Genomic DNA, 26315 nt, shown 5'->3' with positions numbered 1-26315 from the left:
AAGCGTGAGCGTTGAAGTAGCGACTACCGTTCGAGCTCTTCTTCTGAGGTTTCGAAGAGTGATTTTCATTGACCGTGTACATCTTTGTATTTGCCACAATATCCATCTACACAACCGTCTAACACCTCCCAACCGGATCGATTCGAGTGCGCAACGCATCAAAAGATTACTGAGTGTATGTCCTCGCATTTGCGGACAAATGGTATAAAACTGTGAGAATAACTTGAGGAATGATAGATGATATAAAGACCATCAAATACCATCAAGCCTAGCGTGGTATCCCGTTCTTGAGTCCCTATCCCTTGGTTGCCCCTTCGGTAATGCCGTGTCCACGTCGGAAATATCTTCCTTTTGCGCACGGGCACGTTTGCGAGCCCCTAGTTGTTGCTCCTGGGCACGGAAGCGTGGAAACGGAGAAGCCGAATAAAACAAACAGACATAGAGACTCTATACATCTGTTTATCCTATTTTACTACCCGAACTTTTCGGGAGAAAAGACCGCGTGGAGCTGTGTTGGTCTAGATAAGTACAGCGGTTTGATGTGTTGCGTGCATGGCTGAGGCATTTCCCAGACATTCGCCATTCCATGATTCCACCCGAACACCTTTCCCCCCAACGTCTTTTCAGAAGTTCAGCGACCTTTTCGGTTTGCTCTTGATCGGCGCAGTGCCTATCCCCGTGGCTAGATCTCTTGTTTCTCACAACGTAGGCCCCCATTGTTGTTCTGTTTAAGATGTATAAAAGCCTAATCCACTTTTTGCGTGGTGGCATTTTGATGCCTGAGGCAATATGCCAAGCATTTCGCCGTTTGCTTATCCCGAGGCACTTTTTAGATAGGCAATACCGTTGAAGACCTCGTTTCTTCCTACATCAATTAATCAATCGATCAATTCAGTATTGATCAAATCGCCCTTCAATTCATCATGGACTTGACCGCGGTGTAAGTAATTCCTCGAAAACCAAGATCGACAACAATCGCTTAACAAACTGTTTTGTCAATGCTAACGAAAAAAATTCTCATGCACGAAACCTTGTGGGAAAATATTCAAACAAACACATACTCCCCTACAATACCGAGACTAGAGACTGATAGGGCTTGTAAGTCCGACCCCAAAAAGTCGGGTTTCTAGAAAATCTTGCTCAAAAAGTGTCGGTGCGACTGCGATCTATATTTTTGTGGGGTCGAGACGTCATATCTATGAGTAGAGTTATTGAAAGAGATATGTTCATCTAATGGCCAAATCGAGGTACTTTTACGTTATAGTACTCTTTAGTATACTTAATTATCTATTATGATTGTTCCCTACATAACATAAAAAGAAGAGTGTGCTGAACGACACAAAACCAACAAGACAACACCACCCAAGCCAAGAAACCAAGGCAACCTGTTCCTGCGCTGCGATCGCATTCTAGAATCCACCTCCAGCCGACCGGAGGAATCTACACCGGCGACCGCATCCATCTTCATCGTCATCGGGCGAACAAAAGGGTCCACCGTCGAGATCCTCAGGACAACAAATCGCTTTACGTCATTTCCGTCCCCGCCGTCAACCACATCCTTCACCTTCTCCCCCCACCACGACCATGTCCTCCTTCAACACAACATCCACCATCATGTCGACGAATGTTCTCGTTACCGGTGCCACCGGCCTGCTGGGCCGTCAGATCTTCAACACCTTCAAGCACTCCGGCTGTTTGGTCGTCGGACAGGGTTTCTCGCGAGCTGCCCCGCCGACGATATTGAAGGCCGATTTGGAGAACGAGGCTGATATTAAGAGATTGTTGGATGAGGCTAAGTACGTGTTTTTTGACCCTGGACCCTGGACCCTTGAAAGAATTGACTAATGCGAATTGATAAAATCCCTCAGACCGCAGGTTGTGATCCATTGTGCGTGAAAATCCATGACTGACCCCGTTCTCCCTACCTGACCCCTCACTAAAACTCAATCCTTCCCTGCGTTCTAGGCGCCGCCAACCGGTCGCCCGATCTCTGCGAGAAAGATCCCGAAAAGGCCCGTCGCGTTAACGTGGAAGCCACCCGGACGCTGGCCGAAGCGACCGCAGCCAGCGGCGCCCTGCTCATCTACATTTCCACCGACTACGTGTTCCCGGGCAAGGAAGGCGACGCGCCCTACGAAGCCGATGCCGCGACCAACCCGCCGAACCTGTACGGGCAGCTGAAGCGCGACGGGGAGCTGGCGGTGCTGGAGGCCACAAAGGAGAGTTCGCTGGGGATCGTGCTGCGGGTGCCCGTGCTCTACGGCACGGCCAAGGACAACGGCGAGAGCGCGGTCAACACGCTCGTCGACGCGGTGTGGAAGTCGCAGGACGAGAATGCCAACGTCGGCATGGACGACTGGGCGCTGCGGTATCCGACCAACACGGAGGACGTGGCGCGGGTGTGTCGCGACGTGGTGATCAAGTGCATCAAGGAGCGGGCGCAGAAGCGAACACTGCCCACCATCCTGCAGTTCTCGTCGGAGGACCGCATGACCAAGTACGAGATCTGCGAGAAGCTGGCGGAGGTGCTGGGATTGTCGCTGGTGGGGATGAAGCGGAACAAGCAGGGCAATGACCCGAATGCGAGTGTGCAGCGACCCTACGATACGCACCTGTCGACCAAGACCTTGCAGGATCTTGGCATCGATGTGAGCACGGTGGATTTTGTGGCGTGGTGGTAAGTGTGATTGTGATCTGAGATGCTCCTAGTGGAGGGAGCTATTCCTAGACATGTTGGAGACTAACGAGGGGTTGCATAATTAGGCGCAAGAACTTGGGGGCATACAAAAAATAAGTGTGCCCAGGGTCAACTAACAACTTCGGAGTACTCGGGAGGGGGTTGGATAGGATGGGATAAGAATAGGAATAGGACAGGGATAGGGATAAGGATAGGGATCAGGGATTAAGGATTAGGGATATGGTAACAAAGAAACCGCAAGCACCAATAATAGGCAATAGTCGAGAGGATATAACCAGAGATCGACGGCGGAGAAGAGTGGAAGACTGGAAGTACAGTGTAGGGGATGGCACGTCAACTGCCAAGAGACCTGGATATCAATCATCATCATCATAACCACAACTCCAAGAAAACATGCCTTGATTTGAAGATTTCCGACTCATACAATTCCTGTTTGGCAGGGCGCTAAACTGGCTAAACCTCGTAGCTTGACGCTAACGGCAGTCCAGCCATCTCCAAGACTCCAACAATCCTTTTTTTTCCCCGGAAATTACTGTGCGACGCCGTGTTTAATTTTAAAATGGCATATCGTATTCACTTCGACCTATAGCGGATCCTTTTATTAGATCCCACGATTCACTTCTCTCTGGCCAGCCTTATTATTAACCCGACTATCGCCAATTTCCCCCCTCCGCCCCTTACTTGTCTTCATTTACTTCTGAGATCCAAAGTCCATACTCCGTTGCCACGCCCGATCTACACCTTTTCTTTCTTTTTTTTTAACGCCCCATTCTATTTTTCCCTACTCCGTCTGGTCGGGTCTCTCCGCACAATTGCGATTCCCTCTTGGTCTCGTTGTCTCCTGTTCATGCAGCCCCCTTTTCAACCTCCCCTCTTCATCGCGACGACGATGAAGTGATTAAACGCCGGTGAAACAAACCTGCAGCAATCAGGGGGTGGAGAAGAGAAGGACACACTGGAACCGGGGGACGAGATTTTTCATATTTTGGACCCTCCTGCGTTCTTTATTTCTTTCCTTCGTTTCCAATTCCCGGAGGACTTATTCAATCAACAATCAATCAATTATCAATCTCCAACTCGACCGTTGTCCGTCTTGCACCAACAAAACCCGCCCGTCGCAAAATCCACCAGGCCAACTGATCTTAACTCCTCTCAGCCCAACTCCCGACTCGGATCCAGTTTTGATCGACATTCCGACTTTCTAGACCCTTTGGACGTTTGCGATCAGGAACGAAAGAGAGAGAGAGAAAAAAAAATTACAAGAAGGAAAAAAATTCCCTTGCTATCCCTGTCCTGCCCTACAACAAGGGGGAATACGATGCATCTCGTGCCCTTACAAGATATTCCTGATCATTGAAAAAAACAAGAACACATCCCTTCCCTATCCTACCCTTTCTCTCGCACAAAGTCCGATCTACTTCTAGCCATAAAGCACACGACCATGGCGATGGAAAAAAACCCCGACGTGGCTGGCGCGGCCGCAGCGCCCGCCAAATTCTCGCGCTATCGATCCGTCCGAAAAGCCGCCTCCAAGAGACCCGAATTTGTCGCATCCCCTCATCACCACCATCACCACCCTCCACTCCCGCCCATCGATACCTCCGTGCAGCAGCAGCAAGCGATCGCCCCGACCCCGACTGCGACCATGTCCGCCACGACGGTGAAACGGAGCATGTCGCGATATCGTCGCCAGCGGGCGACCGAGACGAATGCGAGTGCGCCGCCCGTGCCGGCCGATCGGGGCTTGGCGTACAGGGGTCCTGCGTCGGCGACGCAGGGGAGGGAGAACGGGTCGGCTGGGCGCGAGCAGAGCGAGAGACGCAGACAGAGGGATGCGGCGGTGCGCGCGGAGAAATTGGTCTACGTGGAGGATAGCGAGGATGAGGATGTGCGCGACCATCATCGGCAGAATGCGATGGATCGGTTGACTGGGGGGGAGAAGATGAAGAAGACTACTACTACGACTACGGCTACGGCTACCAACACTGCTACTACTGCGACTGCGACTAGCGCCGCGGCACCACGACGACCGTCCACCCGCGATAGAGCGGCGACGCGCGATCGCGAGGACAGACCGTATCTTACGGATGGGGAGAGCCGGACCAGAGCGACCAGTCGACGTCGGTCGAGTCAGGAGCCCCGACGGCATTCGTTGAAGGAGACGACCAAGGTTTCCTCTGCGAGACCGGCCGAGGAAGCGGCGCAGGCCATCGACACGAGTGTGGGCAATCGACACCCGGGCTTCGACGCGCCCGTTTCGGCGGTCAATGCGGGCGAGCGACAGGTGGTTGTGCGCTATCGCAAAACGTCCATGCGGCTATCCGTCACGCCGTCGACCTCCGCGCAGGATCTCCTATTTCTGGCCGGGGAGTGTCTCGCCGGGGACATTGACCCGTTGAAATTCATCCTCATGGAATCCTTTACGGAATTGGGCCTGGAGCGACCTCTGCGCCGGTACGAGTACGTGCGCGACGTGATGAACTCGTGGGCGCACGATCGGGAGAACACACTGATCATCGTGCCGGCGGCCAGTCTTGAAGCGCTGACGATGCTGGACGCCCACTGCGTGCCGGCGGGTCAGCCCGCGGAAGTGACGTTGCACATGTACTACTCGCAACGGCCGCGCAAGTGGGATAAACGGTTCATCACGCTGCGCTCGGACGGCCAGGTGACTCAGTCCAAGAAGGAGAATGGCCAGGAGTCGACGAATATCTGCCATCTGTCGGATTTCGACATCTACTCGCCCACCCCGGGCTATCTGTCCAATAACATCAAGCCCCCGAAGAAGATGTGCCAGGCGATTAAGAGTCAGCAGAAGTCGAGCATGTTTCTCTCCACGGAGAACTTCGTTCATTTCTTCTGTACCAACGATAAGGGGGTCGCTGACGCCTGGCACCGCGCCGTCCATGCCTGGCGCAGCTGGTACTTGGTCAACATGCTGGGTGCCGGCGCGGAAGACAAGATCGAATCTCCTCCAGATGAAGTGTCGCCCGCCACGAAGCCCTTCAAGCCGTTGCTGAACATGAACATGGACTCCCCTGAGACATCCGGCTGCGAGGGAACCGCCCTGGACCGGACCAAGTCATCGAAATCGAAAGAGCTGTTCTCGCGCAAGAAGAGCACGCGCGAGCATGCGCCTCCCCCATCATCCTTCCCCAAACTCCTCGCTGACGAGCCCGACGTGCCACCGCTCCCGTCGACATCATCCTCCCCCGACGACTCCCCGTTCACGTCCTCCGGCCTGCTCGGACGAAGCTACACCCTACGCCACCGCGCGATGAAAGAACGCGAAGAGCGCGAAAAGAAAGCCATTGACGATCCGTTCGCCGCGCAAGGCCTCATCGGAACCATGACACGCCGTCCGACGAACGGACCCTCGTCCAGCCGACCCAACAGCCGCTCGAACACGATGACCTCGACACACGCGCCCGACCCAGCCGGCCTGAAGCGTTCACAATCCGTCAACAAAAACAAACCCCTCGTTGACCTGACCCCAGTCTACCAAGAACCACCTCAGCACGCGCGCAAGGGACGCGGCGTGGCCGTCGAGCCAGGAACGCTGCTCATCGACGCCGCCACCGGCCGCGACGCCCCTGGCGGAATTGCCGTTCCGTCCGCCACGACCTGGCGCCGTCCAGCTCCTCCGCCTCCCGCACCGCTCGACCTGTCCTCGTCGACCGAACTCACCACACGCACGCGTAACCGCTCCAACACGGCCCGTAGCAACAGCGCCCAACCACGACACTACAACTCGTCTACCCCGGCGTCCCCAATAACCGCTACATCTCCCGCGGACGCCACGCAGCGCGAAGACCCTTTCATCCCGAACAGTCTGATGACGCGATCTGCACAGATCGCCGCGTTAACGAATAACGGTATTCCTGTTGGTCATGGTGTTGCGACAGGTGATCGACTCGCTACGAAACCGATGCTGGATATGTCTCCTGAGAATCCGTTTACGCAGGGGAGTCTACTTCGGGGATTATAGAGTTGGACAGTCGACGCAAACAACAAACCAAAAGAAAAGAAAATACAACCAAATCCCTTGATCGATTCTACCAATTTCCCTCATGATGATCACGACCCCCGTCCCTGCATTCTCGCATTCTCGCATTTGGTGTTTGGCGTTGGGTTGGATTAACCATTACCTACGCTTAGCCTTCGCTGACTACCTTAGGGACATCTAAGGTAGTGAGCTTGTTTTTCTGTTTTTGTCGTCTTTGTTTTTGATTGTGTATTTCGGCCGAGATACCATACCATTTCATACCATGATAAGTACAATAGCATAGTTACTAACGTAATCGGTAAGCGAGCGCCGCATGCAAGCGAGCGCCGCACCTCCACCCGATTTCCACGACTAGGTGAGATTTAAGCACCTTTTTACCAACAAAACAATCGCATTTCTATATCAAACTAATTACTAGGTGGATTAGGACATCTAACCCTAGTATGCCCCCGAATATGACAATTAGAACACTGCGGTGGAGCGCGTACACGGGGCCCAACTGCAAGAAGCCCTGGATCCCTAGGTCCAGTATCTTGAGCTTCAGAGACCTGATTCTCCTGCTGAAATCGCTCCTGACCCTCCTGAATAGAAAGACCCTCTGAAGCAGTAAGTTGCTTAGTAGACTTTTTCTTCTTTTGAAGCTGCTTCTCATTTGCAGCTCGTAAATCACGAATTTCTTGACGCGCAAGAGCTGCCTCATTTAGGGCTAATTCGCTGCATTTGATAATCTTGTCCAATCGTACCTCTAAGGAAGAGGTAGGACTCTGTGAGCGTGTTCCTTGCTGCGTACGCCTTTCAAGAAGCTTTCTTTTTACTGTAGATGCCTGCTTCTCAAGCTGCCTAGTGGTATAGGGTGTCTTAGGCACTGAATTGGTTGACCGACTGCCTGATGGTGTAGGAGTCCTTAGTTGAATATTCAACTGACTGAGCACTCGCTCTGGATTATATGGAACTAGCCCAGTAGCAGAGAAACCATTGCAGATATTGCTAGCAGTAAAAGTCTCTGTACGTGCCTTAGGAAATGCCTTAAGAAAATCAAGCTTGTCAATATGATTGATTCTAAGGCGCATCTGTTTTTCCACTAGATGTCCGTATGCACCCTTCAGTGGTGAAAAGCAGCCAACATCTAGAGGTTGTAGTAGATGTGATGAATGAGCAGGCATACAGATAGGAATAATATTATTCTCACTACATATCTGGTCGAACTGAGGTGTCAGATGACTGCCATGGCCATCAAGAACTAGAAGACGATATTTCCCAGTTGTACGACTAATAGTGATAGGAATAAAGAGATTCTTAAGCCAGCGAAGGCTTATTTCATCACTAGTCCAGCCATTTGGGCTGACTTCAATCCTCCAGTCAGGTGGTAGATCACTCTGATACCAGCCTTCTATATGGACCTTTCCCTTGAAGATTATACAAAATGGAAGCGCCCATCCAGAAGAGCTAATACACTCAATAGAAGTAAGTAACCCATTCCCGATTTCCTGGCTATACAAGACGTGCTCTACCATAGAAATCAGCTCTAGTAACTACCCGAGCAGTAGCTACTAGGCCCATAGCAAAGCCAGTCTCGTCAAAGTTGTAGATATCTTCAGATACAATCCCATGCTGCATTATAGTGATTTGTACACGGTCAAACCACTCCCTAATAACCTTAGAGTCTTCACATTGGGCACGCCGATAGTCGTATCGTCTAGAAAAGCATGTCTTCAATTCATCATGCCTTTGGACGAAGTTGTAGACCCATTTCTGTCCGACTAATTGAAGAGGTGTAGTATCACGGGCAGCAAGAAGAATATTGGCCATTTCTCGTACATGAGACGGTCGGGGAGGTGCTCCACGTTGAATAAGCGGTAGGATCCATCGTACAAGCGAAATCTCCTCATTTTGAGTCATTTTATGGGAGTTGGCGCGTGTTTCAAGACGTGTTGGGATACCACTAAACCGTCGACGGAGGGTTCTCTCAGGAATATTAAAGATACGACCTGCCTCACGAATACTGCGGATTTCATCCTTTTGAATAGCAGAAATCGCTAATAGGATCCTGCCTTCTTGCTCAGCTAGATTTCTAGCCTTTTGACGCGCTTTTGGAGGCATGGCTGGTAGTTGAATTGAGTGAGGTTTTCGACCGGAGCCAAAACGCGTGAGCTGCGGCGCTCGCTTGCATGCGGCGCTCGCTTACCGATTACGTTAGATAGATGGTTTAGATAAGGTGGTCTGGCATCTAGATTGAAATACTATGGCTATATATTACTTATGTTGATCTTCAGGGCGGTATGCTTCTAGGAGGTGATTTGTTTAAACTACTACCTCTCCTGACTTCTATAACTATTGTGCAGCGCGGGAGAAAATTCCGCTACGGTTGCACGTACTAATGTATTTTTTTTTTCTTTTTAGAAATATTGTCGCGCAAGTGTGACTAGGACTCAGGGAGCGAAATATACGCCCAAGCATACAGTCAATTTATCAAACATACAAAAGAACGTTAGAATATCAATTTTATAGATTTGAATCACAATCAACTAAAGTCGTTCTTTCGTGTTAATATTCATATTTCAATAGGATGGATTCCTGCTTGATAGGTTCAGACTGGAGTAGAATATATAGCGTTCTGCAGGGACGGATGGTCTGATCAATATTCACTTGATCGATTGATTGATGTTTGTAGGAAGAATGCAGGTCTTCTAGAGTACATCTACACCGTAAGGGAACGGCCAGAATGGGTTGACAGGCAGCTAACAAGTGGTGAGACGGTAGTATATTTGACTTATAAAACGCAGAAAACCTAAATAGAATTAAGAACAAACTAAATAAGACAATCAACCCACCAAAAATCTCATACCAAAGTCAGACCCAACAACACAAATACGTAACAATCAACCTAAACCCCGATAAAGTCATCCCATAAACATTGGAACTAATGAGACCTAAATATGGCTCTCCCTTCTCACAATGGCCAACTCCCAATTACCCTCGCCCCTTTCCACACCCCTCACCAATCATTATCCCCAAAGCGATGAGGTAAGGCGCCCCATTGCCAAGCGGGCAAACACGAGGCTGAACGCTACGACGGGGCGGTTTTGTGTCTGTCAATTTGCGTCATCGCTCACTTTTAAACTGGACATATCGCTGTCGCGATATATTGGATTGACTTGGGTAGAAAAGAGCAGTATGCCTGGCGTTCCATCCGGTCGGGGCTGCGAGGCTTGTCGCAGGCAGAAGAAGAAGGTGAAATTACCTAGACTACCCTACCCAGATAAGGCTAGGTAGGTGAATCTGAGCCAGGGAACTGACAAACGAACAGTGCGATCAAACCAAACCAACCTGTTCGCGATGCTCACGTCTCAACATCCCCTGCATAGGCAGCGGGCAACGCCGCTTCAAATTCAAAGACCAAATGGTCGTCTGGCGGGACTCGTCCGCTCGACGCACCACGACCACCACCCCCAGTAGTAGTCCTCCCACCCCTCCCAGTACTAACCGCTGGGCAATCGACGTCCCCCGCTCTCCTCACAACTCAATCACAACCGCAACAACAGCCATGGCGACGCTCCTAGACATGTCCGACGTGCGCTACGAAGTCATCTACTACGGCGAGTTCCTGAAGGATCTCCCGCGACGACTCGGCAGTAATGCGGTGCTGGACGCGTCGGTCGTGGCGTTCACGCATGGCTATTCGGCGATTCATACGCATCGGCCGTCGGCCGAGGCGTTGGGGAGCTATGTGCATGCGTTGAAGACGTTGCGGTTTGCGTTGGAGGATCCGGTGAAGACGAGGACGGCAGAGACGTTGTGTGGGATTTATTTGATTATGATTTGTCAGGTCAGTTGCCTAGTTCGCGCTTGTCAGAGTCGTGTGGTGTATGTGTATGTGGATGTAGGGGAAGACTAACGGATGAAGTAGAGCTGGCTCGGCAAGCAGGACGATAACTATGTCAGTCACGGGGAAGCGATGGCCCATTTATTGAGCATGGCCGTGACGCAGAATTGGCAGGGAGGATTCATCAAGGAAATGCTCCTTACCTTTTCCGTCCCAGTGGTATGTATGACCCTCTTCTCACCCTTCTTCTCATCGATCCCGCCATCCGCCATCTGATCTGATCTGATCTGACATACAATCAGCTCCTCGAAAGCACATTCAACCCGCGCATAAAAATCTACCCCTGGTTCTCCATCATCTGCGAAAGATACTTCCCCCCGCAGCCCACAAAAGCGAGCCCCTTCCCCAGCCTCATGCTCCGCAACCTCGCCAGCATGCCCCAATTCATCCGTTCCCCGGAACAACACGTCTTCGAGATCGAAGCCACCTACACAGCCATGCGCGCGGACATGCCTCGTCTGCGCTCCCTCCTAACCGAAACATCCTTAGCCCTGTTCCCGACGCCAGACGCCGACCCGGGCATCGTGGCCATGCGCAAGTTGACGCGCTACCAAGCCGCGTATGGCATCCTCATGGCGCTAGGGATCATGCTGAACCGGATCCTCAGTGAATTCGACCCCGATGACGCAACCCTCGCCGCGGACGGGGCGTACATCTTTGACGAGATGATGATCCTGGCGGTTGAGGCGGCGCGACACAGGCCATTGGGGTCGGCGTATATGCCGCTTTGTCTGGCGTCGGCGTGGTCTGCGACGACGGATGAGACGAAGAAGGCGCAGGCGCTGGCGATTTTGATGGAGTATCAGAAGGACTTTAGTGAGGCGAATTGGTTGGCTGGGGGGGTTTGGTTGGCGAGGAAGTTTGATGGGTTGAGGAGGAAGTTGGGGACGGAGAGGGTGGATGGGAAAGTTGGTGTGTAAGACTCTGGAGATGGACCGGAGAAGGGGTTTATATGTAGTAGAGGGGTACGGGTGTCTTAGAGGTAGGATACATTGCGTTACATCTGTTGAGTTAAACTACGCTATGCACTATGCACTATGTAAATGAAATACAACTGTGTATCTGAATCGGTACTGCAATGCATACTATAACCGAACTCCACCCCGCCCAAATAGGTAACGAGAACATGAAACAGCGCCATGACCTTCCAGAAGGAGTGAATACCGCTCAAGCTCTGCAGAAGACACGAGGCCTTAGGCAGCCTAAGCTCAATCTTGCCACTGCCAAGGCCATCCGCTAACCGGTTTGGGCGCGATGTGCCGCCGATAATCCGAGGATACGAAGTCGTTGATCTGGTTGATCTTCGACAAGGCTGTGTGCGAGATTGCAGAATGTCGCAGATGGGGCTGTAATAGATGGAAGGTAGGTATATAAAGGGAATTGCACCCTTGTTTAGAGAGATGGCAAGTTTTGGGTTGAACATACATCTTATACTATTTTGTCATTGTATAGATAGTGTTTACCACTACTTTTTATATTTACTACTGGTGCCACTGCTACACTGCTACTTCTACTTCTACTACCTGTTTTCTACCCACCTATTAAGGACATATAAGTTCATTTAGTCAAGAACAGCTCAACATGAACTCCTACTACTCCAACTCTCTACCATCGCCACCACCACACTGTTATCCTCCAAACTATAACTATCCTCACCCTCCCGGTCCTCCAAATTACAACTACAACTACCCGCCAGGACCACCTCAGAACTACATCTATCCCCCACCTACACAACAGCCTCAAAACTCCCACTACAACAACCACAACAACAACATCCACTACTCACACACTCCTCCACCACCATCACCCCAACCCTACCAACAAACCACACCCCCCTCAACCCTATCCATCACCTCCTCACCACACGACTCCTCCCTAACCATCCTCACCCCAGACACAAACCCCCACTCCCAACCCCAATACACAGCAAAAATCAACAAATACAGCAAACCCCACATCACCCTCTTCCGCGGCTCCTCCCACCCAAATCAACAACCCCCCCTCGGCACCGCCATAATGCACAGCTTCTCCTCCACAACCGACTGCACGCTCACCAGCACCCCCTTCCCCGTCAAATACTCCTCCCTATCCGGCAACTTCACCCTCACGCACCCGATCCTCGGAACCTGCAAATGGAAAGCGAACCAACTCACGGGCACATCTCTCGAGCTGCTCGAGGACTCCGGATCCGGTCGCAAGCTGGCGAAGATCAAAGTGATAAGTGGGTTGTCGGCGTTGAGCGGGTCCAAGAAGGCGAAGGCGAAGGGGAAGAGGTTGGAGATTTTCGTGCCGTTGCCGGAGCCGGTTATGGATGTTGTTGTGTTGTCGGCGTTGGTGGTTATGGTGGGGACGAGGGGGATGATGGAGGCGGGCGTGGAGGTTGCGGGGGCTGTGGCGGGGATTTAGGGGGTTGTGTACAGTGTACTGGAGTATATACTTAGGATAGAATAGGGTTGAGGTTTGTGTTCAGGGATAGATTGTATGTTGGTTTTTCTGCTTAGAATGTACAAGTGGACGGATTTCTGGTTTCTATAGAAAGGAGTCTCGATAGCTTGACAGACGAATAGAATTTCCTTCTACCTTGGAATAGGTCTATTTATGAACATGCCGAATGGCGAAGGAGGTAGTTATATGAGAAATTCAATACTCGCTCTATGTATGGCATATGTCGCATCGCGCCAGACAAACTGAGGGTACACTACCTCAACCATCCTACCCATCCAGCACCTGCAACCAATTCGACAACGCCCAATCCTGATCATTCGCATACGGATCATTATAATACCCCTTCCTCCCATTCACGCTCGTCGGATAAACAAAAGCACAATGACCCCTCCCCTCATCCGTAAACAACACCATATTCGACCTCAAGATCCCCTCCGCCCGCCGCTCATACATCTTCTCCCCCGTCGCCTTCGCATAATGATGCATCGCGATAGCCGTCAACGTGCTCCAGTAATGCGGAAACGTGTCACCCCACATACGGTCCTTCCCGAACCAGTATCCATCCCAGTGTCGGATCGCGACGTCATAGAGATGGTGGTCCGGCTGGCGGCCGCCGAACGCGAGGAGACGTTCGAAGTGCGGTTTGGCAGCATCGAGCCACCTCGTGGCGTTAGTGATCCGATACAACTCAAATAGCATGTTCGCGGCTGGCGCAACAATCGATTGTTCGTAGTTGACTTCGAACGGGGGATAGTTCTCGCCCAGTCGGGCGATGTTGGCCCCGTGGGCGCTGAAGAGGTTATGGACGCGGGTGTAGGCTTTCTTGTCGCCGACGGACCAGAGATAGGTGAGTCCCTCGTAAATAGGGAGGCTGATAGCGTAAAGATCGATGCCGCCTTCGGAGTGGAAGTTCTCGATTGTGTCGAGGAGTCGTTGGTGAGGCGTCGCGGTGTAGTTTCCATGGCTCGTGACGGGGCTGTTATCGAGCTTGGCCATGTTCAGGTGCAACTGCATCACGTTGGGCCAGTTGTAGAGGCGCTTTGACTCAGTCCCGGAGCCTATAGGTCGGGTGTAGACGTATCCGGACTCGTCTTGGAGATGGTTGATGACATAGTCGTAGTAGATACGCAGAGAGTCGAGGAGCTGAGTGTCGTTGGTTCTTTGAAGCCAGCGGGCAAAGAGCACGCCCATCCCGACTCTTTCGCGCGCGGTGTTGCGATCCGATGCTGTGTCGAATGTCACCGGGGCGTTCATCTGGTTGTCGTAGACGGCGAATGCGCCGGCCTTGTGGGGGTCAGAGAAGGATGTGCTGAGATGTTGGTGTTTGGCGATGAACTCGGTGCGTTTCTGAATGATCGTCTCGAGGTTTGAAACAGTGTTAAGCACAATAGTAGAGTTGTGTTCATCATTGCCATCACTAGTAGTTAGCGTGAGCTTTCGCTCTCCAACCTTACTCGCACGGATAGAGGTCTTGTAAAGGCTGCCATTCCTCGACGGAGTCAATTTGACTCCATCAAGCGAGACATCGCTCCACGACCCCTTATGAACAGTCACATTCACATTCTCCCCAACAAACGCCGTAAGCGGGTCAACCTCCACCTGCACAAGCTGTTTCGATCTTTGACTCCCCTTCTCGAAGAAATCCTCCCAATCGCGATGCCAGAACATACTCCAGCAAACACGACTCGTCTCCTTCGCTCCCAATTCCGCAAGATCCGGATGCAACAGAAACACGCCTCTCGTGTTCGACGATGTGACCGTATCCCTCGCTTCAACACTATACCCAGCCAACTTCCCTTCCGTCAACACAAGACCCAAATGCGGTCCCCGCAGCCCCATCCTCGTCATCTTCACCCATGACGAACTGCCCCCAGAGGCCCAGATATGCGCATGCGCGCGATGCTCCAGCACATCCGTTGTGTTGGTGTAATGGTCATTAAACGGCGTGTAAATGGCCAAGGAGTCCGTGCCGGCTGCGTTCAGTTTAAGTGCCTCGTCGCCGGCGTTCATGAACGCGTAACATTCTTCGAAGGAGCCCGTATCCTTGACCTCCCTCGTGACGGCCAATTTCAAGGCCTCGGCTTGGTACACCGTCGTCACCTTTTTATCGTCGCCCGAGATAGTGGGTTCGCTCCAGTACATCCGCTTTAGGCTGCCCACGTCCGCGTATCCCAGCCCCCAGCGGCTTCCTTGTGGTTGCCAGGGCGCGTTGCGCGGCCCGCTGATCCAGTTCATGCTGGCATTGTCTTTGGGGTGGGAGATGGAGAGGACGGCGCCGGTGGTGTCGTCGATGGCGATGTTGAAGTCTGGGGAATGGAGGGTGTGTAGGGCGAGAGAGACGGGTGCGAGAAGGGCGTAGAGTATATGGGTTCGCATTGTAGAGATAGGCCTGCTTGCATTTGAGTTGGAATTACTCAATAGGTTTCTTGAAGGTATATATAGTTGTGTCCCGTCTACCTCATCGTTATCTAATATTTAGATATCCAGGGCGCCAATTCGGGAGCCATTATGACGAAAGCATCTGAAGATCAAGTGTTCATCGGCACAGCATTGTCCCGGGTTCAGCAACAACGCATTTTATGCTCCTTTAATGCCATGTTTAATCTGAGATATATGACCCTAAAAAGGAAAGCCACTGCGGGGATTCCTGATACGGTAGAGATCGACATCGGGCGAATGGAATCCGGGAAGAACGGGGAGTGTCATATTGGCAGCCAAGCCAGGGAATGGATTAGGGCTCGGGGTCGGATGACTCTATGCGGAAATCGGTGTATCTCTAAGGTAGTATGGGAGAAGACCATACGCTAAGGCTAAAGCAAGTTCTAGCCGTGCAAGACAGGTTGAGCGTGGGTCATGTTGAAATCTTCCATGCAAATTCTTCCATTGGTAGTGATTAAATTGGTTAATTATGACATAACAGTGATTGCTCAGAAAAGCTCAATAACATATGAAGAAAAGTGGTGACAAGTAAGTTTCTCAAGCTCGATTGCTTCATCCAGATCGTATTGTATGCCTTGTGACCTATCGCGCGTTTGCCCTGCCCTTCGTCGACACAGGCCTAAATCACCCATTCATATGTCGCGATACCCAAGACTAGCCCGGTAACAGCTATCGCAGCATTATGCTTCGAAAGCGAAGACGCAGAAGACTCGTCCGTCGAAGCCCCATCAGTCGCAGAGGCGGTAGAAGACGGGGTACTCGATCCTGACTCCCCTGTCGCAGTTGCACTCGATCCCGAGCTTTCCGCAGTAGAGCCCGAGGCTGTTTTGCTCGACGCAGGGGAGCTCGAAGCCGTCGCGCTCGTGTCAGTCTTCGTCTTGGTCTTGGATCCGACCGCACTCGAGGACCCAGACACAGTCGAATTGGAAGCCCCGCCGCTTGTCAAATTCGTAGCCGTAGCCGTAGCCGTAGCTGTTTTCGTAGCATCGGCAGAACTAGTATGAGATTCCGTAGCCGTAGCATCGGCCGTTGTTGTTGCGCCCTCATTCGCGACCTTGAAACTAAGAAGGTCTCTCGAAGATTCCTTCTCCCAGATATTGGATGACCAACCGGCAAGACTCCCCGAACAATCCGACGAGGTGTATAAATAGATGCCGATATTCTTGTTCCCTTGGTTATTCCAAGCGAATTCCTCTCCCTCGGCATGTTGGATCTTTGTGCATGCGTGCGGGCCCTTTCCGGACTCAGTAGACTCGTTCCCCTCGTCGTCGCGCCAGGTAAATTTCCATGCTGAGGTGGATGGGAGGAGCGTGATCGCGGAGAGGAGGGTGAGAGGGAGAGCAGTTGCGAGCTTCATGGTGAGACGGGGTGTCACGAGTAAGGGAGATTAAGTGATGCTTTCAACAACGAGCAAGAAGAAAGGATAACCACATGGGATTTAAATCCAACGACTTGACCCCTTTTTGTACCACTTTCACATTCCATGCACCATTTCCCGCGTATGGGGGCTACAACCCGACGCCTCGTATTCCGAACCACCAAGATCCAGTAAGATGCGATTTCATCAGAACGGCCCCACCTCCGCGATGGCTGAAAAGAAGAAAAAGCCATTTCGGTTAGTGTCCCCTTCTTGGCACGAAGGGATCGCTGTTTCACGTGAATCTGAATGGTGCATTGAGAATGCCAAGCTGCGACGATGGAGTTTAGCGAGGGACGGCTGAGATGGGAATCTAGGGTAGAGTTAGAAAGACTCTGCTTTCTAGGGTTGAGGTTGGAGGGGTAGGTACAGTAACTTCTCTCTGCATATTAACTCTCTTCTATTGCTTCGGAGAGTTGCTTCTATGAAAGTTCTCTTCTTGCTTTATGTGAAGGGTTGTGATCCAAAAAGGGTTGATTAGGGCCAAATATAACCTGTGCGAGAGTGTGCTAGCTTGTTATGAGCTGATCGACAGGGAATATACGAGGTTCATTTCAGTGGATATTCTTCCCACCAATATCTAGAAGTCAGTCCGTGTTGCGGAATCGCCCGTTGTCAACATTCCTGTATCTGATAAAACAATCAGTATCTCAAGTCCCGTTAATATAATCCGATCAATACACTGGCTATGGAATTAGCTATGTGTCCGTTGAGTCGAAGACCTGACTCCTTCCATACCGATTCTTTCCTGCAAACAACTTTGAGATGGTTCAAACACATGGGACCGGGAAAGTCGTTTCAATAAACCAGCTGCTTCTATATGAAGTAATTCTTGTTTCATCCGTCTTATTCAATAGATCAGATCCTTTTGAGTCCACACAAAAACTAAGACTTTATTTTAATAAACTTTAGCCACGTTGCAGATAGTCTAGTCTGACCGTCAATATTCCATTTCTTTTCCTGAAAGATATCACAAACTTGAAGGCCAGCGCGATACCGATAGCCTAGTCCATATAGCGTGAAGTTTGTTGAACATGGTACCTATACCAGCGCGGCATGTTCCCCCTGTCAAACAGTATTGACTAAATTAATCGTACCGGTCCAATTTACCACCCAGCTGACCATCATCTAGAAGGCTTCCAAACATTGCAGCTTCGAATAGGTAGTTGACTTGCCACGCATGATGCGAGGCGTGGGCAGTCAGCCAACGAAGCTCACATATCATTCCGCTGGAATATGCTTTCGTTAGACCCATTTCCAATGCATCAACGAGATTTGCTTGTCTCGTTTCATCCATCTGTCCATTCGTCACATACTCCGCAGGTGCGATAACCAAATAATACCAAAGATCAGTCAACACAGCTCTGTGGTCAGTGCCGCTCAGAAAGTTCTAGAAATGATCGCAGTATGTGTTTCCATTACAGGCATTCGCAAGTGGGCGGCTAAATCCCGTCGTGTGGCCATCCTCGTCGAACGCCTCTTCCCAAGTTGCGCACCTTTGATCGATCAACCGAGACCGCACTTGAGATGAGCCCAGAACTGCTCGTCTCAAGAAGTGGTGTCGATCATTCAATATATGCCAGGGATATAGCATCGCACACATAATTGCGGCCGGGTCCGTCCACTCTCTCGTGAAAATAGTAGCCCCAATATGAGCATATGCGTCATATACCTTTCTCAGTGATATATTGGAGATGACACCGGAGCTCGCAATGTCGTCCGTGTTCAGGAAGCTATTGAACAATTCCGAGGAATAGAAGTCCGATCCCACATCGATCACGTCTGTTCCCGGGGCACTGAAGATCATCTGGTATGCCGTAGCGCCGGGGTCAAATCCACGAGTGATAGCTTCGGCGGCTAGACCGCAGATACTGCTCTCACACAGGGACACTCTTCGGAGTTCGTCCCGGTTGAGCTTGGCCGACAATTTGGCGAGGTGCATTTTATTCCTCTCTTCAGCGTGACCTTTCTGGCGAATATATTGCCCGATAATACCCGCAGCTAGCCGTCTCTCAGCGCCTCCTAAATTGTGGCACGCCCGAGGATTTGCAGTAGCGTCGCGAACTAGGACATCGAACCCCGGGAATGCTTTATGATAGCCATGCTCATAGTAGAACACCAGGTCCACGCAGTAATTGCTGTAAAGCGTTTGAGCATCCCACGCACCAATCAGCATATTCGCAAACCCGGAACCGTGGAAGGCACCTCTGGTGAGAAGGGGCGCAGCCCAGTTCTCAGCGCCTAAGAGGTTGATGACGGATTCAGGAACTTGACGGAGCCCATTACCTTTGTGAGGGAGTTTTCGGCCAGCTTGGTGATCGCGTTCGCGCCATGATTGCAGTTCTTGAGACAGACTCAGTTCTCTGACTATCGTCGTGTTGGTGTTGGAGTCGCCCGGAACATGATCGAATACTTCTTTTACCTTGCTCAATCCAGAATTGATAACGTTTTCCCAGATCTGCCGACTGGTGTCTGGGAGGATTGTACGCTCGCTCTGGAATTCCGTTTCGGAATACGGAGGCTTTTTGACTACTGCGCCGGTTTGTCCCCAGTAGTAGAATTCAGGCGGGGCCTTCAGAGGTTTAATTTCGAGTGTCTCGTCAAAGTAACACTCAGTTACCGTTGTGGTCATCCTGACAAGCAAACACAGCCTGTGAGGTGCTCCTAGGTTATGGCAGTTTATTAGAAGATGATGACCATTGCTTTCTCTTCTGTCCATTAAAATTCGGGCGGTGCTTTGTATTTAAATTGTATATCCCCACAATGTCTCCGGGGCTCACTGTGGCTTTTATAGAAACCCAAACTTTGTTACTGATCCATATCATGCAGCTTTGGGCTCGCTTAATGACAGTTGAAGGAGGCCTTACCTGTTTACGACATTGCTCTCACGTCATCAATATCAAAAGATTCAGCAAGGAACATCTGAGTGATACTTCTAGACCTATATAACCTTTACGTTAGAGCCTTTGGCAAAGCGTGGTTCAATCGGAAGTTCAGGATGCGAGTGAATACCCCTTAACCCATTGGCATTATCGTATTTTATGATGGACAATCCATTCTATGAAGTCTCCTGTTACAAGAATAGTCAAAGATGCCATGTCAACTTCCAGAACGGCTGTCAGCAACAAGCTTTTGCTTTCCTTGGAAATTTACGTCTATCTCAACGCCATATCTCATTATACAGAGTTTTGGCTTGAACCTTACTGCGCCTTCACGCTCCCAAAACTTCTTTACACTAAACAGACTTCGATACAGCTGCATTGGCCATAGGTAGGTGTAACAAACCTTTTTACGCCTTTTTCGGTGTTATTAAGCTAATCTTTACTCCATCTAATGTGGCCGAAATGGCTTCGAAAGAATTTCTGGTTTTATTTGTGCTCAGAGAGACTGTCCACGGAGTGTTTTGATTACACCTAATTAATGAATATGTCCTTGGAAGGCTGTTCTTGTCCGCCTATTCTTCAAACGACAGTTCCTGGAAATATCTTCCGGCGCAATCATATGTGGCAAGTCTGATGTAAGAGCAAACCTATGGGCAGATGACCACTGTAATCAATTACATCTTCAGGAGTAGTCGTATGCGGCATCGAGTCCTATTGCGGTGAATTGAGGCGAGGCTAGCACCTATGAGCAACTACCATCATTACTTTGTGTTTCTTCATTACTCTGTAGACATTAGATCAACAGTTTTGAATAGTTACAGTACGGGTGCTATTACTTTACAGGATAACAGGGCCTTATGATGGCACTATGAAAGGATATTTCTTTCTGGAGCCAGACTTTGGATATTCCGTAAGTACTTACGATCCTTCCGTTCAGAAAATACCAAGTCTTTGGTAAGACCTCCAAAATGGTTTACATAATGCAAATACATGACAGTGGCAGCTCAACAACTGTCGCCCAATTGTCCCTAGGAACTATGCGAGATCGGAAGTATGGTGCCATAACACGCCATAGTTCGATCATATAGCGCCACCAGTTCACTCACCAGACAATGAGCGCTTTTCCAGACCATGATATAGAAAGTAAGGGCACAATAATTTTTGTATTGATTTGACTGACAAGCAATGATAGTACTCTAAAGTTCGAATTTTCTCCCATTGAACTCTTTCCACAAAGAAGGAAATATTTCCATGATACGATCGACGTCCTCGAGGCAGTTGTAACCATGAAAGCTAAAGCGTACTCTCCCTTGACCGTTCCACGCATAAACACCAGCTTTGGCCATCAGTTTCACGATTTCAGAGGCCCCTTCACAATAAACCGTCACACTCGCGCCATGTTGGGCTTTCTGCAATGGCGTAGAGGATGGAATGCCCTCCAGCTGTAACCGTTCCAGAAGCGCTGTTGTCAAAACATGTACATGGCTCAGAATATCGTTACTGTCCCACTGTTTGAGAAACACCAGACCTTCTCGCAAAATATAAATAGGGAGATGAGCAGGGTTCCCTCGGCTAAAACACATCGCATCATTGCGGACCTCGAGTTGGCTTGTTTCCCATCTCGGTCGAACCGCCCCCAGAGATAGCGAATGCCATCCCCCCGTCGTGGGTTTCCAATTTGGCATCCTGCTTCGATTCCAATACGCGATCGCGACTCCAGTCGTGCCAAGGAGCCACTTATAGCACGCAGAGAAGGCAAAATCTGCAATAGATGCATCGATAGGAGCGTATCCTGCAGCTTGAGTAAAATCAACAAGCAGGATTGCTCCGACAGAGTCGGCTAGCCCTCGAAACACCGACAGATCGACACGAGTGCTATCGAGATAAGAGACATAGCTAACTGCAATAAGACGTGTTCTCTCATTGACTGTATCTTTGAGATTATCTCTCCCATAGTAGCGGACAACAGGGGAATTTCTTTTGTCGTCGGAAGGCGATTGCTGGAGTTGCTGCTGCCTGAGGGCAAACGGTCCGACTAAGCTGGGAAACTCGTCTTCATGAACACAGACATTATCGCCCTCTCTCCACGACAGAGATTCAAGAACAGTTGATACACCATCAGCAACGCTTGGCGCAAAGCCCACGTCATTGTAGGGAACATTCCAAGCTTGAGAAATTAACTTCCGAGTATCATCCAGACATGAGGCCTGATCCTCGCGGCCTGTCGGACCCGCGGCCTTCTCATTCATATATTTTGTCAGGGCGGCTTTGTAGTCTTGTAGCGGCAGGCTTTCGCCAGCTGCACATACATGAGTGACTCCTGGAACGGCATGGAATGAGGACGTGGGGAAAAGGGGGCGATCTCCCATGTTATGTAGTTACTAAAATATGGTTTTTACAATCTTTCTTTCGAGCGGGGCCCTGTCTTATAACTTCGCAACATATTATATAATCTAGAATTTCTACACATAATACGGGTATGGCCTTTGACTGGTCGACCAACTTTCTCGTGCCAATTACAAATGAGTCTGCCAGCTTACATCTTGTTGCTCTGACTCATACTGGTCGTGGCAACCTTTAATTTGACAATGCGCAATAGACTATTTACGTAAACAGCGACCAGCACAATAGTTAGTACTACGCTAGTAAGACATCTGTTATATAACCGTCAATATAAGTCAGCACAGGGCGACCTACCTACCAACCATCAGTAGGGAAATACTTCTCTTTTTACATGGTACGCCGGTGAATCACAGACAGCGTGGAGGAAATACTGATCCTCACGTTCCCGACGCAACAGCCATTCAGCCCACCACCAGGCCAGGTCTGGATATGCAAACCAAGGCTTTCGACATCGTCAACACGACATCCTTGAGGACTGTTTATGCTAGAGTGTATCCGGCACAATGACCGAATACTGGTGAAAAACCTGCTCCGACACGAAGTCAACCTTCACAAATGTGTCGTCAACGGCAACGTCGAGAATATTGCCGTCGATAGATAAAAAAGTTCGACCCTTTCAGAAGGTTTCGACAAACGCTCGACATGTCCAATCCAGTGACGAGCAAGTCTGCGTCCTGTACTCAAAGTGTTAGCATATTCAACATAAAGCACGAGAAGTCGGGGAAAGAAAGAAAAGATAACAAATCCTTACGTAGGTAACTCGGCAATCGCGAATATACTGGTTCAGGGCAAAGCCGCCAATAATGGCGACACGTACATTTTCCAGGTCATTCATTGTGACCTCCTCTCCTGTATCCGGGTTTTTGATCGTTCTTTTCGCAAAAGGTAGGACTGTCTGCTACGCTGAAATGACGAAGCACACGGCAAGACGCAGCTGAGACTCAGATGGAACAGGTCTTTGGCTGATATCGCGGGTGTGGGCCATTTTGTAACGAGAGATGGATAATTCGTGTGGTCAGAGAACTGAATGAACGAGTTTTGAGATGATGTGGCAAGTGACAATTTGGCTTGAGGGAAAGGAGTTGGGTGACTTGTTGTTATATCGATGAGAGAAGGGGCGCCTGGCAAGTATTTATGTTACAAAGAATCTTCTACTCAAGCCCGATATGTGAAAACCTGCTGAACATTAATTATTCAATCTGAAGGAGTGCATCTTGGTGAATGTACCATCTGTCTCATTCAGGGATCAAAAGTCCACCATCAAACATAATCGGGCGAGATGTATGGTCTGACTTGTTTCAATTGTAAAAGGCTAAATACACTTTGCAATCTGAGTATTGGGAATCCATATTTTCTAGGTTCAAAAGATTAGGAAAAGAAGGTCAGGAGAAGACCAGCTAAACCCCTATACGAACGTTTGTGTTCTACTAGTGAAATCGCATTTGTTGTAACTAGATGCAAGCACCAGATCTCAAGAAACTGACAGGGAAAAGATATGTCAATTACCAGACGACAATGAGTTCAGGCGAAAAGGATGGAGGCCGTGCTATACGAACGAATTCCATCCCCAAGCCCCAAAAATAAACATAGCGATCATTCTTCCCAGGAATGGAAAAGAAAGAAAGAGAAGAAAAGAGAGGCGCAAACAGAGACAGGCAAAAAAAAAAAAAAAAAAAAAAAAAAAGATGATAGAAACATTAGACCAAAACGAAAGAGATTAAAGCAAGGCAGGATGCCCGTTGCCTCGTGAATGTCTTGATTGGCGATGTTTATTAAAAGCGGAGTTCCGGGGGGATGTTGACATCCGGTCTAGGCGGTGGCGGCAGGGCGTTCTCGCTAACCAGGCGAGCCTTTAACTCCTTCCTTACACGAGCCATTGTCACACCGTGATCTTTGGGTTCGTCCATCATGCACCTGAAAACGGGGCGAAACCTCTCATCTAGATCATCCTCCCTGAAAAGCCCCGTCTGCTTCACATAAAGGCCGAGATAACAGATCCAGCTTTTCCATAGGTACACCCAACGGTTATCTCTATCGGGACCAGTAGTATCACGAGATCGTAAAAAATAAAGAGCCTCAAAAAGTCTCGTCGCACGAGGAACCTTAATAGGATATACACCTTTACGGAAGCGATACTCTTGGACCGCATCGCGTATCTCTGTGCTATCCGCATTCATATAGTAGGTATCGTCCGCAGCAGGAGCGCCAATTGGTATATCCGGAAACGAGAAGATCATGTGTGACTTGCGATGAAGAATGACATTCTTTTGGTCGTCTTTACTGTCCGACCTGGGTTCCCATGTTGAATCCGGTGGTGCATGAAGATGCTCGGCCGGATAGGGGTGGGGTCTCTCTTTATCATACCAAGGGCAAGTTGAGGCATCGACGCAAGTCAAGAATCCCACCTTGAGAAGTGCATCATATGCTTTTAATACTAGTTCATCAGGGACGATGAAATGTGTTCCCTACAATTCATTTCAGAGTTAGAAAGCCGTAAGTGACAAATTTGGAAGAATGATCGGTTTTAGACTTACCCAAACCAAAGTTGGAACGCCAAAACCAAACCTGAGGCATCTCAAGTGGCGTTGACGTCTTTATGCAAGATTATCGGTTCCCGCACCCAATGGCGCAGAAGATGACCATTGCTAGTTCACGTTGTTATTGTTTTATCTATTGTTTCTGTTTCCTATATGTGTCTTATGTATTATTATCGCGTTACCCATGCCAGTTCCATATTTTCCACCTGTTGCCATTACATACCTGTATTTACCTTCTTTGTCCCACTCACCAAGTACCTAGGGTCATACGAGAAAATTCATTTTCCGATTGGCGGAGCATAAGGTTTTACGTGCTGAATGGTTGCTGAAGCGACCATCTGTATGATGAAGAGAAAAGACAGTGAGCAGGGTCTGTTAGGAAACGTATAGTGTAGGATATACTCAAACCCCATCTGTTGGACGTTCTGCGGTAATTTGGCGCTGGTGCTACGAAAGGATGCTGGCGTTTTGGTTATCCGCAATGGACGAAATTGAAATTGAGAGAGGGGATGATCAAATTGGTAAATCAACGCAGTCTATATGATAGAAAGAACATCTATTGATGATAAAACCAGGAAAGAAAGAAAGCCCGAGAACTAACAATATTCAGACCGACAAGACAGGACAGATAGGAAAAGAAAAGAAACAGCCCGAAAAAATAAAAGGATCGACAAAAGTCACCGTACAGGAAAGTTATGGAGAGAAAGAAAGTCCAAGCAACCCCCATTCCAAAGCGGACGAAAAGATCGTCCAGCCCATTCCTAGAGGCTTACGGTAAGCCGAATGTTGTCCTCCACCACCTCCTGTCGAAACGGGAATACTGCACCAGACCGGGCAAGCCGGCCTCCACTACTTGTGCCTTAATCGATGTCAATGGGATCGTCGTGACCCCATGCAGGTTTAGGTAGTGAACCACAAGATTGTCGGCATCGTCACCGTCAGAAGAGCTTTTGTCATCATTTGACCTGGCCCCACAACTGACAATTTTTGTGAGGAGAAGGTCCAGCTCGCTGAGGTACGGAAGCTGTCCAGGAGTGACAGCATCCGTTACGGGGATGGTTGAAGAGGGAATGAAACCAGGGGGTATGTTTGCGAAAGGCCGAAGAACCTTTTCTGGTATGAGGTCAACCGACTTAGATGAGCCACGAACGGCAACTTGAAGCTCGGCGCGGTCAGAGCAGAAGATGGCCGTACTGCTTTTGACCAGCTCCTTGATGCCATGGGTCGTGTCAAGGCCGGCGACAAGGATATCCGCATCCTAGTTTAGATAAATCAGTACTGGGGTTCTGTGTGATTAGGGGGTCACAAATTCAATGATAGAAATGCCAGGATTGTCCTACAAAAGTCGTGCGGCCAGGGCCAAGATAATGACGGACCGCCAGTCCGCCTATTACCGCAATTTTGATGTTCGTATTGCGGTTCTCCCGTTGATACCGATGAAGAACAGTGATAACCGTCTCGACTGCAGCGCTCAGCTCGGCATAGTGGAAGGGGGTTGTGTTGTTGGCCATGGTAGTGAACGACGGGGGAATGTGGTTGTTGAGAGTAGTTCGGAGCTTCAAAGGACAGGAGATGACGGAGTAGACAAAGATTGGTGATGAGGAA

General features: G+C 49.8%; 9 protein-coding genes across 9 annotated transcripts; 4 read left to right on the top strand and 5 right to left on the bottom strand.

Moving 5' to 3' along the window:
- Nucleotides 1-1584: 1584 nt before the first annotated feature.
- On the top strand, nucleotides 1585-2794 carry LDX57_008377 (dTDP-4-dehydrorhamnose reductase family protein; the record flags this gene model as incomplete). The annotated part of the gene is made up of 4 exons (XM_046090101.1): nucleotides 1585-1796; nucleotides 1869-1888; nucleotides 1966-2677; nucleotides 2764-2794. The coding sequence occupies 4 exons, from the start codon at nucleotides 1585-1587 to the stop codon at nucleotides 2792-2794; spliced, it is 975 nt and encodes a 324-aa protein (XP_045946073.1).
- Nucleotides 2795-4139: 1345 nt separating this feature from the next.
- Nucleotides 4140-6686, top strand: LDX57_008376 (uncharacterized protein; the record flags this gene model as incomplete). Its single annotated transcript, XM_046090100.1, has 1 exon — nucleotides 4140-6686. The coding sequence occupies one exon, from the start codon at nucleotides 4140-4142 to the stop codon at nucleotides 6684-6686; it is 2547 nt and encodes an 848-aa protein (XP_045946072.1).
- A 3127-nt stretch (nucleotides 6687-9813) lies between these two features.
- On the top strand, nucleotides 9814-11522 carry LDX57_008375 (Zn(II)2Cys6 transcription factor domain-containing protein). Its single transcript, XM_046090099.1, has 4 exons — nucleotides 9814-9935; nucleotides 10012-10530; nucleotides 10612-10746; nucleotides 10830-11522. Exons 1-4 carry the CDS (start codon nucleotides 9879-9881, stop codon nucleotides 11505-11507), a joined length of 1389 nt encoding a protein of 462 aa, XP_045946071.1. The 5' UTR covers nucleotides 9814-9878; the 3' UTR covers nucleotides 11508-11522.
- A 646-nt stretch (nucleotides 11523-12168) lies between these two features.
- On the top strand, nucleotides 12169-12993 carry LDX57_008374 (uncharacterized protein; the record flags this gene model as incomplete). Its single annotated transcript, XM_046090098.1, has 1 exon — nucleotides 12169-12993. The coding sequence occupies one exon, from the start codon at nucleotides 12169-12171 to the stop codon at nucleotides 12991-12993; it is 825 nt and encodes a 274-aa protein (XP_045946070.1).
- A 306-nt stretch (nucleotides 12994-13299) lies between these two features.
- Nucleotides 13300-15408, bottom strand: LDX57_008373 (uncharacterized protein; the record flags this gene model as incomplete). The annotated part of the gene is made up of 1 exon (XM_046090097.1): nucleotides 13300-15408. The coding sequence occupies one exon, from the start codon at nucleotides 15406-15408 to the stop codon at nucleotides 13300-13302; it is 2109 nt and encodes a 702-aa protein (XP_045946069.1).
- Nucleotides 15409-16090: 682 nt separating this feature from the next.
- LDX57_008372 (uncharacterized protein) lies at nucleotides 16091-16828 on the bottom strand (the record flags this gene model as incomplete). The annotated part of the gene is made up of 1 exon (XM_046090096.1): nucleotides 16091-16828. The coding sequence occupies one exon, from the start codon at nucleotides 16826-16828 to the stop codon at nucleotides 16091-16093; it is 738 nt and encodes a 245-aa protein (XP_045946068.1).
- Nucleotides 16829-18278: 1450 nt separating this feature from the next.
- LDX57_008371 (uncharacterized protein) lies at nucleotides 18279-19520 on the bottom strand (the record flags this gene model as incomplete). The annotated part of the gene is made up of 1 exon (XM_046090095.1): nucleotides 18279-19520. The coding sequence occupies one exon, from the start codon at nucleotides 19518-19520 to the stop codon at nucleotides 18279-18281; it is 1242 nt and encodes a 413-aa protein (XP_045946067.1).
- Nucleotides 19521-20966: 1446 nt separating this feature from the next.
- LDX57_008370 (uncharacterized protein) lies at nucleotides 20967-21418 on the bottom strand (the record flags this gene model as incomplete). The annotated part of the gene is made up of 1 exon (XM_046090094.1): nucleotides 20967-21418. A coding segment is annotated over one exon (450 nt), but the record flags the coding sequence as incomplete, so codon positions are not given.
- A 4061-nt stretch (nucleotides 21419-25479) lies between these two features.
- On the bottom strand, nucleotides 25480-26221 carry LDX57_008369 (uncharacterized protein; the record flags this gene model as incomplete). Its single annotated transcript, XM_046090093.1, has 2 exons — nucleotides 25480-25968; nucleotides 26051-26221. 2 exons carry the CDS (start codon nucleotides 26219-26221, stop codon nucleotides 25480-25482), a joined length of 660 nt encoding a protein of 219 aa, XP_045946065.1.
- Nucleotides 26222-26315: the final 94 nt, after the last annotated feature.

This window comes from Aspergillus melleus (assembly GCF_016097325.1).
Source record: "Aspergillus melleus strain CBS 546.65 chromosome Unknown contig4, whole genome shotgun sequence".
NCBI lineage: Eukaryota > Fungi > Ascomycota > Eurotiomycetes > Eurotiales > Aspergillaceae > Aspergillus > Aspergillus melleus.
Note: the sequence above shows the minus strand (reverse complement) of the source record. Positions and strands in the feature narration are given on the sequence as shown.

What these genes read in the sequence shown, in the direction of transcription:
- LDX57_008375 (XM_046090099.1), top strand. Translation starts at nt 9,879, where the DNA reads ATGCCTGGCGTTCCATCCGGTCGGGGCTGCGAGGCTTGTCGCAGGCAG. An exon ending in ATTTGATTATGATTTGTCAG is followed by an intron (nt 10,531 to 10,611) that starts GTCAGTTGCCTA and finishes CGGATGAAGTAG; the next exon opens with AGCTGGCTCGGCAAGCAGGA. An exon ending in TTACCTTTTCCGTCCCAGTG is followed by an intron (nt 10,747 to 10,829) that starts GTATGTATGACC and finishes ACATACAATCAG; the next exon opens with CTCCTCGAAAGCACATTCAA.